The sequence below is a fragment of the Poecilia latipinna genome, unplaced genomic scaffold (genome assembly GCF_001443285.1).
Source record: "Poecilia latipinna isolate Pla-1442-1.1 unplaced genomic scaffold, P_latipinna-1.0 Scaffold2094, whole genome shotgun sequence".
Taxonomy (NCBI): domain Eukaryota; kingdom Metazoa; phylum Chordata; class Actinopteri; order Cyprinodontiformes; family Poeciliidae; genus Poecilia; species Poecilia latipinna.
The window spans coordinates 14,313-28,722 of record NW_015114710.1 but is presented as its reverse complement, the minus strand read 5'-3'; the positions used below and the strand labels follow the sequence as shown (position 1 = coordinate 28,722).

Below are 14,410 nucleotides of genomic sequence, written 5' to 3'. Positions count from 1 at the left end.
AAATAAGGGCCCGATGACAAAAAAGTTCAAAAAAGGGGGGGTAAAATTGTTTAAAAAAAAAAAAAAAAAAAAAAAAAAAAAAAATATATATATATATATATATATATATATATATATATATATATATATATTGCATGTACAGTAAGTGGGTATATCTACAAAGATTTGCAGTGTAATTGATTACAAGTGTAACAGTGGTGCAGACCAGCCAATTAAAATTAGGCTTTTTGTGTGAGCCACTCTCAAATTCATTAGAAAGTCATTATGATGGGATAATAGTAATAATAATAATAATAATAATAAATCTCATCTAAATTAATCTAAATTAGTATGCAATGTGATAAACAAAATAAATATTTAAAGAGCAATCAAAAATATATACTTAACTCTGCAATCTCACTACCTGTTGGCAGTTAATGTTCAGTTTTGCTAAATAACATTGCACAGTAGTTAAGTTTGTCGTGTTGTTTCCTTTTTGGTTTAATTGGATAAACATGGTCAGCAGTCCAGCAGCTTTAATCTGTCCTACTTAGATATTTTTTGCATGCACAATTTGTGGAACTTGCAGCAGAAGATAACCTTTTCTGGGCTACATGCACTCCTGCATAGCATTAAGACCTAACAGTGTGCTGCCTTAAAGTGATAGTACATTATTTGTTAATCCTGCACCCAGCAATGTGGTTCGGGTTTGGTGAATAGCATTGTGAGTGGTAAGTCATTACATTTGCATGTCCTCCTTCAAGTATTTAGCACTTTCTGATGATCAGCAGACGCTTTCCATATTCATGGAGGAAGATATGCTAAGTTTATTCTGCCGGCTGTTCTCGTTGTACTAACGCATTCCTGTTTGAGTATTGCTTCTAGATTAGGTTTGCACACAAAATCAAATTGGTATTGCTTTTTATTCACGTAAATTTTAAAAAGATCAGGCCCACGGTGTTATCGTGGGAATCCTCTCGATTGTAAGGCTATGGATTCCTTGTCTTTGGTTTAAAGTTTCAATCAAATGGTAATCCAGATTGCTTAAAAGCAGTAAGATAGTTTGTCACTCGTGCTGATTGGATGCCAATATTACACAAAAAAAACTCAATACAGAACCAACATAAACAGTCTATGATGCCAACTTCTTTGTTGTCTTATTCATTTATTTAATATTAGTCCTAGCAAGTTAGAAAACAGATCTTATAATTGTTTCACTTGCAATTGTTCCACAGGCCTTATTTAAACTTGTATAAAGATTGCCGCTCAGATGAAATGCATTAAAAGTTGAGAACACGACACAAATTTAACTTGCTAAAGCATTTTAAGAAATAAGCTTCTGTTACTTTTAACCTATACCGTGGGAGCCAGGCAACAGACCACCACACCATAATGCATGTACAATGCACTGCCCAGCAATCCTTTTTGGTTTTGTTCTAATTTCAGGCATCTTTTCTGTAGAAACTTCCCATAGTAGAGCGAGAGCATGGAAATGGAGGAGAATAGCTCGCTGAACACTGTCATTATGAAATCTTTTGGTCATTTCACTGAGACTAAGAGGATGCATTGAGCAAAACATGGGTTAGAATGTAGGATCATTTATTATTTTACTGGATTTTGATCATGAATTAAAACATTATCAAGCTCATTTAAAAGGCAGAGCAACAAAGAGACAAAGAGTTCACTTCAGTATTTCTTGAAAGTCTTTGTAGTTGTGGGAGGATAAAACTGTGATCCTAACCTGTCATGTTTATGTTCTTTGTGCCATGTACAATTTGATTAGAACAGCCACCCTTGGCACTTTACACATGTATTGTAAGAAAACTAATCCAGATCCAACAATGAAAAGTGAAGCTGCCTGGTGACTTAAGGGCAAAGAGTCAAGCCAATTTTATTTTTTTTTCCTGTTGTAATGGAGACAAATTTATTTCTGTAATAGAAGAAAAGAGCACAGATAAAAATGTAACAACTTTTGACATTAAATGTTCAAAGGTAATTAGTCTATAGTCATTTTGCTAACTGTGTGATAATTTTGTGTCTAAACTTTAAACAGATGATAATCATATCTGCTTATAGATCACACATAATGTCTTTGGGTTTCTAAAGCCCAACACAATAAAAGCCCACTCTTACCTACAACACTGCATGATGATGTCACACATTGGTTATTCAGCTACCATTAGCCTCACAATCGAAGAGACAAATGGCGACACAATGAATCAGCCACTCGACAGGGGACATGACAGTATTGACCTTTCAGAGTTTATTAGCTGAGTTATTCACTGGAAGAAAAGTATTTCAAAAGCAAATATATGTTTTTTTTTAAGTGATGGCACAGACTGTGAATAGATTACAGGATGTAGATAAATTAAACAGTATTAAACAGGGACTTCAATATACATCTGGCATACTTCTCAGTTTATAGACTGTAACATTACGGACATAACTATCCAAAAGAATACAGTCGAGATTCAGCAAATAGTCGCTGTAGTTGTAACAAAAGTCAGATTTTCTTTTATTATTGTGATTACTTCTGTAGCAAGATAGTGCAGAACTTCACAAGCAACAAAACTCCATCCAGCGTAGCAGCTGGCCAGACAGCAGTTGTGATAATCACCCAAGAAGCCCTGATAAAGCTTTTGAGACAGTTATTAATGGCAGCGAATACTCCTTAAATGTCACTGTTTGTAATGCAGTTCTCAGAATCATAGTTGCTTAACCACACACCAAACCCAGTAATTACATACAACTTAGGTTGCTATTTTGACCTGCCATGAATGCTCTTGGACAGGATGGCTGGTGGATAAACAGCATTTTTTTTTGCTTCAATGTAAGGAAAAAGCCTGCTGGCTCAGATCTGAAAAGAGTAGAAACTGTAGCAAAATACACAACATTAGATTAAAATTAAATTTACACACACCTGTCTATATGTTGTTATATAGCAGTGACAGCACAGCTTGTATGCTTAAAGTAGTGCAACAAAAAGTTGGCAATTAAAACAGGCATCACCTCTTTGTCAAAATTGTTCCCCATTTTATATCAATGGCATCAATGTATTTGACAAGAGTTGAAAACCGTAAGTATAGAAAAATCAGCCACAGCGGTTCACAGACATACCCCTTTTCACAGATCTATGGCTTCAGTTTTGAGCTACTTTTCTTATTACAATCGACTCAGACAACAGAGTGTGGTTGTGCCAAGCCAAAGATAGCTTCTGCCTGTCCCACTGTGCCCCAGTTGGTTTTGTGGAAGATGAACTTGCCTACAGCAAGATGTACTGGTGCCATGAGAGTGCTCAGAGGCTCTACAGTATCAAGTGTAGCATGGCTGATGCATTTTTCATAAGACCGGGAGGGCTGGCTTGTAGGTTAAAAACGCAAGAGGCCTAGAGCTCAAGAGACACTGTGAAAGGAGGAGGAGAAGAAAGAGAGGGTGTTGCTCAGACTCTGATCTTCATCCAGTTGAAGATTTCACTTCTACTCTCAGACTTATTTACCTTTTATGTTGCCTGCGTCAAGTTAGTCAAAATATGAAGGAATGAAACTTTCACAGAGAAGTCTTGACACTTTGGAGAAAACAGAAACAAGCTGGGAACCAGAACTACTTCTACCCATGAAGTTAGCATAGCTTGTTAACAAAAAATGACACATCCTGTTATGCAACTACAACTTCCCAAGAGACATTTACTAGTACCTTGATGAATGTAAATTTATTATTCATCCTGGTTTAATCTTTACTTTGAGTCTCTTTGGTTCTGAAGGACATCCAAGACTTAGTTGGTTAAAGTCTTCACATCGTTATGAGACTATGATGATCCGCTATCACATTTTAGTTAAAACTTTTGTTAAAAAAAAGCATATTTTTTACATATTTGTTGAAATTATCACAATGTCATGACAGTATGGTTTGAGACAGAGAATCTGTGAAAAACGTGCAGCTCCTATGCCTTCTCCCATAGGCATAGGAGCCTATGGGAGAGGTTACACTGCAACCTTAAGTACTTTCAACACATTAGCTCATATTAATGTAAAAAATAAAAAATAAATCCTCCATTAGAAAAACACTGTGCTTTGCCTGTAGAGCAATAAATTATTAATTATTTCAGCAGATTCTAAAAGAAGCCTAGGCATTTGTCCATGAAATTTATCCACAGAGAATGTGGGTCATGCAGCAAGCCAAAAGTTCAAAGCACACAACTCATTCTAGACAATAATTTCTTAAGAAGACTAAAGTTAATGTCAAAGAATTACCAAGTCAAAACCCTGACCTTAATCTAATGCAAATGTTTATAAAAGGAAAAACACCATACTGCCTCTTCTAACACAGAAAGAATGTATGTGCATTACCATAAATGTCAGACAATATCAAGGGTTACGGATAATATTCTGCACACAACACCTTTCATATAAAAAGTGTTCTAGTCTTAATATAAAAAAAAATCTAATTTATTTTTAGATTTCTCTAAGTAGTAAAGATGGGAGTCGCACAGCTGCTGTGTTTCTCATCTGTTAGTAGAGAAATGCACATAAAGCAAACTAAACAAGGCTTGCAGCCCGAGGGCTCAACTGGGAACATCTGCTGAAGTTAGAAAATCATGATTTAGTTGTCGTTTAGTTTCAAAGTATAGAAAACCAATAAAGGGTTTAGATCTCAGCAGTGAAAATATATTTCCAACATGAAAACATAGTAGCTGGATACAGCTAAGAGTTGAGTTAAGAATAGATGGTAAAATTCTGTTTATGTTTGGGAGGGTAAAAGATTCATAAATGCATTTTGTCAATCAGAGTCCTTTGAAAGATAGCTATATGTAGATACCTTTGTGGAGAAAAGAAGAGGCATCCTCCTTTACTATTGCTGGGAAAGAACTTGCTTCTTCTCCAGTGCCTCCAATCTTGTTAGAAGTGATCAAGAATTATGCCAATGAAAGGCAAATCAAGCCTAGTATAGAGTTAATTATTCCTTAGCTTTTTTACTGTAAGTAGATGGCGTGGGATGTGAAGATGTGACAGTCACTTTATGTTCAAACTACATGTAATGAATGACCAATTTATAGATTCACACTTTTTGCATCTGTCTGACTCACAGATGATATGTGTTTTAATCTGTCTTTCTTCATCTCCTCCATCCATGTTTGATTCTCAGTCTGCTTCGGCGTTGTAACACAAGGTAAATGTCAATCAAACAAAGGTGCCCTTGAGCACGACATTCATTGCTGCAGTGTTTGTTTTCTTCTCGCTGCACAATCCAACTGTGAAGGTAATTTTCTGTTGGTATGTGTGTTGCTGTATCCACTTCCAACAGTTGTGTTATGTTGCTGAGACTCACCTGTGTGAAAGGCAGCGAGAGGCAATCAGAGGTGTGAGAATGACTGAGAAAACAGGTAAATGTTGCAGCACAAAACAACACTGATGTAGCACGTGTACAGAGAGTAGGGATGTATGTGTTTAGTTGTGATTAATGCAATCAGTTGCATGTTGTATCTCCTCTAGAATCGTCCAAAATTGCAATAAAAATCACCACAGTTAAGGGAAAGGCTTTTTATGAGAAGTGTTAGTTGTTTACTCTTTAATCAAATGACGAATGGCTGCAAAATTATTTATGCTACAAGCCACAAACTTCAAAGTGCTACATTGCTTTTATATATATATATATATATATATATATATATATATATATATATATATATATATATATATATTTATTTCTATTGGCATGCTAAGGGTCATTGTTCTGTTAGAAGGTAAAGCTCCATCTCTGTTTCAAATCTTTCCCAGCTTGTAATTGGATTTCTTTCAGAATCGATTTGCATTTAGCTCCGTCCATATTCCCACCAATTCTGCACAGCTTTCTTGTCCATTTGAAAGAAAATTGCGTGTTCACGTGTGGTGGTGTTCTTCAACCACACATATATAGCATCTTGCAGTTTAGGCCAACATTTTCCATTTTTGGGGTGCGCAGCAGTTGTCCTGTCAATAGATTCCTGGGCCTGACCTGTGGATCTCTGTAGCTCATTCAGAGTTAAAATGTCCCTCTTGGCTGCTCTTTTGATTGATGCACTCCTTTCCTGGTCAGTTTAAATGGTTGCAGTTGTGCTATTCTCTTTCCATCTCTTTTCAGATGATGGATAGGACAGTGCTCTGTATATTTAAACCCTGAGATATTGTATTAGAACTTAATCCTGCTTAAAAATTCTCCACAGATGTATCCCCGACCTATCGGTCGTGCTACTTGGTCTTCATTATGCTCTCTTATCTAATGATTTCTTTGTAAGGGTTGAAAAAATATGTAAGTTGCATTTGCTTAATATTCAACCTCTTGTCCAAAATCAAATGTTTTCCTACATCAGAGGAGCTCACACTTGTCAGAAGCATTAATTAATTGTCTCTTTCACGCTGAGAGATGCTTTTCCCCTCATGCTTTGAGATTTACTGGATGTGATCTAAACTTGAGAATATGACACACTGCGATCCAAATGTTATCATCAGGCTTGTGACAGACTTTCTGACTTTATGTGCTCAAAGATATAGAAGTGAAGATAATATTCTTGATGGGAGTTCTTTTCTGGATATTACCAAAACATCCCGAAAATTACAAAAAAACTTTTATATTTATATCTACTTCTTCTGTTTGTGACAGGCTTTATTCTTGTGACTGATAATGCGATGGAAGGCCTGATGTTGTGTTTTCTGTTGACCCTTCTTGTAAAAAAAAGAAAATAAATCCTTTTACAGACCATTGCTCCTTGCAACATATGCTTGGTCCCCACACGATGAATTATGTAGCATCACAAATCACCAATCTGGGCATCCATCTGCTGACCAAATTAAAAATGTAAGATACAGATGTTGCAGACAGAAAATAATTTAAGTTTGCTCTTTGATATTTCGATGTATACATGTGACGTTTGAAAGAGTCCATCACATTTGTGTGACCAGACCCAAGAGCATTGATGGACTACAGTGACTCTAAGAGATCTTTCACAGTCTGCCAATGTTACAGTGTCTCCACAGCTGGACTGAAGTACTGCATGTTAATGATCTAATCTAAATGACTGCATTTCTGATAGATGAGCCTAAACATGCACAATCTGTCACTGATGCATTATATATTTTTGAGTTGTGATCTAATCAAGCCTTATTTGAAATGTAAATTGCAAAGGTGCACATTAACAAGTTAACAGGCCTGTGTGTGAGAGCTTTACTTGGAAATGGAATTTGCTCAGCGAACACCTTCATCTCCTTCTGTTCAAAGAAGCCTACAGCTTTTACTTCTTAGTGTAAGCAGATTTTTTTTTTCTCCTACCTGCCCTCTGTGAGAAGAGAAAAGAGTGGCAAGACATTAGGTCAGCTCCTCTGTGCATTTCCTAAACTCAAAGTTTTTTTTGTTTTTTTTTAATTGCATTGTAACATTTTATGGCATTATAGATCATAAACACATCCTATAACATCCATCTATTTGGATCTACTGATCATTAATCAACCTTTAGACCATGTTTACATGTCTCTAGGGAACATTTGTCTGATATTTATATCTCATTTTATTTTTCACATTATTTAAAAAAAAATAAAATAAATAGAAAATGCTAGTGAGACATTCTCCTGCTGTATTGGACCAGAACAATGTTTCCGAACGTGCTTCCTCACGACCTCTAGCAATTGCTCCTCAAAATCTGCTCTCAGACTCTACAAACATTGATCTGCAAGGTAGCACAGATAGTCACAACAGCGGTTCATCAAAATCGAGTATTGTTCTCTGCATAAATAAACACATTCATGAAATTCAGACCCGTCACACAGTCGGTTTACATGAAGAGGGAGACGGAGGGTTTGTCAGGGTGGTTGTGACGAGAAGGGGCATTCTGTAAAGCTGACTGAATCCGTAGCATCTTAAATAAAATTAAATGGGGAAAAATACTTCATATTAATGTTTATTTCAGATTTTTTTTTTTAGCTTTTTATTTCGAGTAACTTTTTTTTTTAACCTAATTAAATGTGCTATTATTTGCATCATATTTCTGTTTTTATTCCACATGACTTATAAAACCCATTGCCTCTATGGTGACGGCGATGATGAAAGTGATGACATAACCTCTGTACTGTTCGGTCTTTAGAGGCAGCACTGAAACCTAGTGTAGACAGAAACTGGCAGTTATTATTGTAGTATTTCTCAGTGGACTCCTTGGCAGTCATGATTTAATGGGCTTCTGTTATGAAATTTATTGCTGTTGTTAAAAAGGGATTTAAAGGCATCCTTGAATAAACTGCTTACATAAAGGGTCTATTTCTCTCTGTGACTGGAGCAAAGTCTCTATCTGTCTCTACCATTCCTAGACTTTAAGTTTTAAAGATTCATTTTTGGTTTTGTTTACATTTTACTTTACTGTCTTAAGGTAAATCTGAGCACTCAGCTCTGGTGTGCTTGATATTTCCATAGAGAACGCTACTGAAGACCTGAGTGGTAGAGACAGGAACTCTTAAAAACAATCTAAAAGAGTCAGATGACCTTTGTAAAACAAAACAAACAAAACAATACTCACACTCACTTGTAGAATTGAGAAGACTTCAGTGTTACACTACATAACGAAGATGCTGTGAGGAAAATGGATGTGGAGCCTTTGGGGTTTCTTTTTGTTCCCATATAAGAGGAAAAGTGCTGATCTGTATTCTGTCTTCACTGATCTTTGAGACGTCCTGTGCAACTGAGCAAAACAGGTTCTCAATCCTGGCTGTGGATTTTTTATTTATTTTTTTTCTGGTTTCCCTGCTGAGGTTTGCAATTCAATACCTGCACAGTAGAGGAAACTCTCTTTGTGTGGATCTTTCTTGTTGAAAGACAAAAAAGGTCAAAATATTATTTCCTTTCAGACTGATTACCTATCAAAGCAATGTCCTAGTTGGTTAGGATACTAAAACAGCTATCATGGCTCAAAAACCATGCACAAGCATTGCGGTGTGATTGATATGTTAAGTCATGTTATTTTAATTCACACTATAATGCATGCTTTATTCACATACAGACCTGAGGGTCAGTCATTGTACTGTCTACAGGTAAATGGAAGAAAACAGATGAGACTTCTTAGAAAACCGTTTTAGAGTCCTACAGGGATCGGTGTTAGGCCAGGAAATATTTTATGCATCAGTGATATATGTAAAGTGTCAGGAATCATAAATGTGTGTAATTTGCAAATGCACAAATATTTCCCTGTTCTGTTGGAAATCTGCAGAAATTTATGGAGATGGTCACAAGATTGACACAAGGTTGTAATAAAACAAAAGATACCTTAAGTTACAAATGTACAGGTAAGAACTGAAAATATAAAAAGTTCTGTGCAAGTACTTAAAGACGCATTTCTTGGTGTAATACTACACCACAAAATCAGCCGAAAATGTGAAATAATCATTTAAAAACAATGCAAATTTGGGTGAAAACAAGGTGTGAACAAGGACATGGATTGATTAAGATTCTGCACAGTTTGTTAAATTAAACTCCACTAAACTTCGGTAGATACCAATTGAGGATTTTGCTAAAGGACTCAAATTCCTGTAACATTTTTACATTTTGGCCACAAAATTTTGTGCACTTTGGTTGTATATTAATTTAAACTGTTAGCTATGCTCTGATTTCCCTAAATAAAGTGCAGTCAATTGCCTACAGAAGTCAACTACAGACTTCAGCTGTGTGTAATTTAATCTAATTATTAAAAGCTGCTCGGTGGAGGCTTCAGAGGTTTGTAAGTGAACAACTGTGAGCAAAGAGCATCATGAAGACCAAGGAGCACACCAGACAGGTCATGGATATAGTTATGTATAAGTTTAAAGCATGCTTGCCTCTGAACATCTCAAGCCAAACACAACTATTTACAGTTTGCTACAAGCCCTGTAGGAAACACAACTAAGATGCACTGGGTAGATGCAGAAGACAGTGTGAGGCAGACAGCTAACATTGCACATCACCCTGAACGTGCCATCCCAGCAGCAAAATATGGAAATTGAAGTATCATGAAGGAGGATGTTTTCAGTAAGATAGCGTCGCGAGAACTGAGATGATAGGTGGAGCTAAACGCAGAACAATCCTGGAGGGAACTTGCTAGAAATCGCTCAGAACGTGAGGTGGGTCCACGACCTTATTAAAGCCAGAGCTATTGGTGGGTAAACCAAGGGGATTCAAGTGGTATGCACGCTTTCATAGCACTGTATGTTTTATAAATTATAATTTTCACAAGTAAAAAAAGAAAAGAAATATTGGCTGCTGTAAGTTTTTGCATTAGATTATACTTGACATTCTATCATTTAATGTATTAAAGTCTAATGTGAAAGTTACGTGTTGACATTGGAATTAATACAATTAGTGATTATGCACTTTGCCATGACAGCATTTATTTAGATTTAATTTTAGATTACACTGATTTAATTAGAATGTTTATACAAAACAAAAACTCTGCATAGAAAGCTTATTGTATTATCTGAGTTCAATACTTTTCAAGAGGTTGTCTGTAATGTTCAGCTGTGCAGAAAATCAGAGCTGACATATCCTTTAGATTTCATTCCTTTTCACAGTACTACTATTAGCATAAAAAAATTGTGAGCTTATAGAAGTTCTTGTGGTTTTCATCAGGAAATCTGATGTCATTCTGGGTTTTTATCTTCCTCGTCTTTTCCTCTCATTTATTGGAAAAGCTATAACCCTTCGGTAATTTGCTCCTGGGAATGCACTAAGAGTGCCCTCCTCCTCTCCTTTCCTCATATGTTCATTGCTTTGTGTATTCCCACTTGCAGTCTCATTTTATCATAAATGCTTTTTAAACCACTTGACTGGAAAATTGACTTGGCATGTCAATTTGGCTGAACTGCCCCAGTCAAGGCTCTCGGTTCGTTTGTGTCTGTTAATGCTTTTGTTATCGATTGTGCATTTTTTTCCCCCCACTTTTTATTCCTTGAAATACACGTGTGTACTCGTTCTTCTGCTGGGATAAAAAAATCTACATTTATTACATCGCTATTCAACCAAACATTGCCAACACGAACAAGGTCACTGAATACCGAAAGTGCCAGTGTAAGATTGATTATATTTCGTTCGATTTCATGCTGCTAATAATACAAGGAGTCTCCGTACTGAGTCAGAAAACACCTCTAAAATTAATAATGTTTCACCTGCACTGGCTTAAGGAAGCACAAGAGTATGGCTATTTAAATGGTAACAGGAAAATAAATATTGACATTTAAATTACAGTGCTTTGTATTTAAAGCATTTGCCCTTTACAGATTGTTTCTTTCTGCTTTCTTTGGCACATTTTTAAGATTATCAAATAAAATGTTAATTAAAGATGAGCTGAGAAATTAGAAAATGGGGCAAAAATCTACGCAAAACAAACCTAATGACTGCTTCCGCCACTTCTGATGGTAACAGCTGCCATCAAGCAGTTGGTTGTGCTGCTGCTGCTTCCTTGCAGAAAAAAAAAAAGACCCTGGGTTTGAGTCCCGACTTGGGGTCTTTTTGCATGTTCTCTCTGTGCTCTCCGGCTTCCTGCCACGGTCCAAACACATAAGTTAAGTTAATTAGTGTCTCTAAATTGTCCTCATATGTGGTTGTTTGTCCTTTGTCTCTCTATGTTGCCCTGCAATGGACTGGCGATCTGTCCAGGCTGTACCTCACTGATCACTCAATGACCACTGGGGATGGACACCAGTCCTCCTGCGGTCCTGCAAGGATAAGTGGACATAGCCGACGGATAGATGGAGTCTGGATATGACTTTTCTTTGAAGAATGAATTTAATTCAGACATATCGGACAATATTCCAGCATGAACAGGCTGTTCAAGGTCATGGCACAGTATCTCAATCAGATTTAAGTTCAGACATTGACATGCCACTCCAGAGAAAAACTTAATTTTGCTTTATTTCAGTTGCTGTATCATTGCCCTGTGTAACCTAATTGCTCTTGAGCTTAAGGTCATTAAGTGCTGACTAGACATTCTCCGTCATGAGATTTTACGAGTAAAAAGAATTTGTAATTCCATCAATGAAGGCAAATTGTTGAGATCCCAAAGAGGTAAAGCAGACCAAGGGGATAAAGTCATCATACTGACTTTCCAAGCATGTTAGAAAGTCAGTATGATGTTCTTTTTCTTAAATGCAGTGTTGACTTTGTGCCTGAAGCAACTGTCTTCCATACAGTCTCAATTTCCTGACGCCATTGAGCAGAGTATATTTCCTAAGTCTTGGGGATGCATAATCTGGATGTTTTGTTTTTGGCAAATGTTTTGTTTTTAGTCAGCAGTGGTATTCTCCTGGGAACTCTGCAATTGATGTAATTTTTGTTCAGTCTCATTTTTATGTGAATCCAAGGCCTGCAGTGCTTTAGATATTGTTCTGGGTTCTTTTGTGACCTCCTGGATGAGAAGCTTTTTCTCTGTTAGAATAATTTTGGCAGGCTGTCTACTCCTGGGAAGGTTCACCACTGTTTCGTGTTTTCTTAATTTGTGGATAATGACTCTCTTTGTGGTTTACTGGAGTTCTAATTTCTAAGGAATTGCTTGTTTCCAGGCTGACATTTATCACTGACTTTGCTTCTCATTTTTTCTTACATTTATTTAAATTGGTGTGTGTTGTGTTGCTATAGAAATCTTTCACTGTAAGTAGATTCTTGATTCTACAGGTCAGACAGAAATCAGCTCTGGGTTTGGTTAATGAAATTAATTACATGAAAAATCTGGTTTATCACACATTTTCAGATATGAAACTTTTGACCTGCTTTCCTTCCTTAATAATAATAAAAAATAAAAAAAGAAATTTGAAAACTACAGTTTGTATTCCCTCAAGTTGCTTTGCTCTGATATTAAAATGTGTTTGATCTGAAATATTCAAAAGTAAAACCAGACAAAACGTTTTAGAGGACTTTTTTGACCATTGACATGGTTTCCTCACCGTTTCTTTCTTTCCCTCTTCAGGTTTGTGACTCCCTTCTTGGTGCCATGAGAGAAAAAGCCTTCCCAATGGACATACCAGCAGATACTCTTCACCGATGAACATTTGTGCCATCAATCCATTCACCAGTCATTTGGAAATCATCAACATAGGAAACATATCTTTGACGTCTTGAACTGTGTTAAAAATGGAGAACCTCAATGCTTCTGCAGCCACTTGGCACATCCACATGTCAGGATAAGTGGATTTTCAGAGAAGAATCTTTTACCATCAGAACGTCTTCTGCAAAATATGTTGGTGAAAATGACAGACCCAAAGTTTATGCTGAAGTCAGTGAACTGAGTATCAACAATCCACATGAGCTCATAAGTGATTTAGCAGCAGCTGATATCACCTGCAGAAACAACAAATTATGAGGGCACTCATCTAGCCGCGCCACGCCAGCGTTGCCGTGGCTGGTCGTCTCAGGACGGCCACTTCTGTCTGCCATGACCCGGCTGATGTTGGGCCGGACTCTGGAGCGCATCTGCAAAGGTGTCCTGCTGCTCTGCCTGCTCCACTTCCTCATCATGATGATCCTGTACTTCGACGTCTATTCGCAGCGGTTCGACCTTTTCAGCCGCTTCAACAACGGCAGAAACGGGTCCAGGAATAACGGGAGCGGAACGGGCAGCGGACATCATTATTACTACTACAACCTTTCGAGACCAAATGCGACATCAGCCACCTACCTGGCCGCTGCCGAGCAGCTGGTCCCGAGCTTGCAGCCTGAGAACAATCAGACACCTTCTCCCAAACCGCTGCCACCGTGTCCGGAGAATCCACCAGGCCTCGGTGAGTAGCGACTTCCATTCCATCTCTGCTGAATTTCTTGTGGTGCTTCTGTGCTCCGATTGCTTCTGCAGATTAATTTGGTTTGTGGCACAACATACGACAAAGGTTTAAATGAAGCATGTCGATGTATTTTGCTTGACAATCCTCACAGGGTTGTGGTTATCCTTGCTGCTGGTGCATCTTTTGCCTATCACACTTGTTCCCTCCACTGAATTCAGTGAAATTGAATTTTGGGTTCTCGTTATCTGTAAGTCATAATCACCAAAAGTGCAAGAAAGGGCTTAAAATATTCCACATATTTCTCTGTATAACGAATCATGAGTTTCACTTTCTAAACTGAGTGGGAGAAGAGATGAAACTTTTCACAGATACTCAGGTTTTTGGAGCTGTACTCCAAAATGTGCTTGAAATATTCCACACACTGTGTCATATACTGTGTGGGGAGGAAAGCCAAGACTTCGTATCATGCTGAACACACAATTTACACTCTATAACAAGGTTGTAGCACCATTATGCAATGGGGATCCTATTTTCTTTTCCTTTTTTGTTTTTTTTAAGCAGGGACAGGGAATGTAGCCATCACTGATGGGTAAATGGATGAGGGAGAAAAAAATAAATCCTATGAAGACTTCAGAAACATTGGGACAGGAGCAGAGATTCACCTTTCATTCGGA

General features: G+C 37.3%; 1 protein-coding gene across 1 annotated transcript in view; it reads left to right on the top strand.

Moving 5' to 3' along the window:
• Positions 1 to 13,846, top strand: part of LOC106936193 (beta-1,4-galactosyltransferase 2-like) — a 30,893-nt gene extending 17,047 nt beyond the window's left edge. The window contains exon 2 of the mRNA XM_015017038.1: positions 12,926 to 13,846. Coding sequence (XP_014872524.1) covers positions 13,391 to 13,744 — 354 coding nt within the window. The 5' untranslated portion in view covers positions 12,926 to 13,390 and the 3' untranslated portion in view covers positions 13,745 to 13,846. The remainder of the gene's footprint in view (positions 1 to 12,925) is intronic.
• The last annotated feature ends 564 nt before the right edge of the window (positions 13,847 to 14,410 follow it).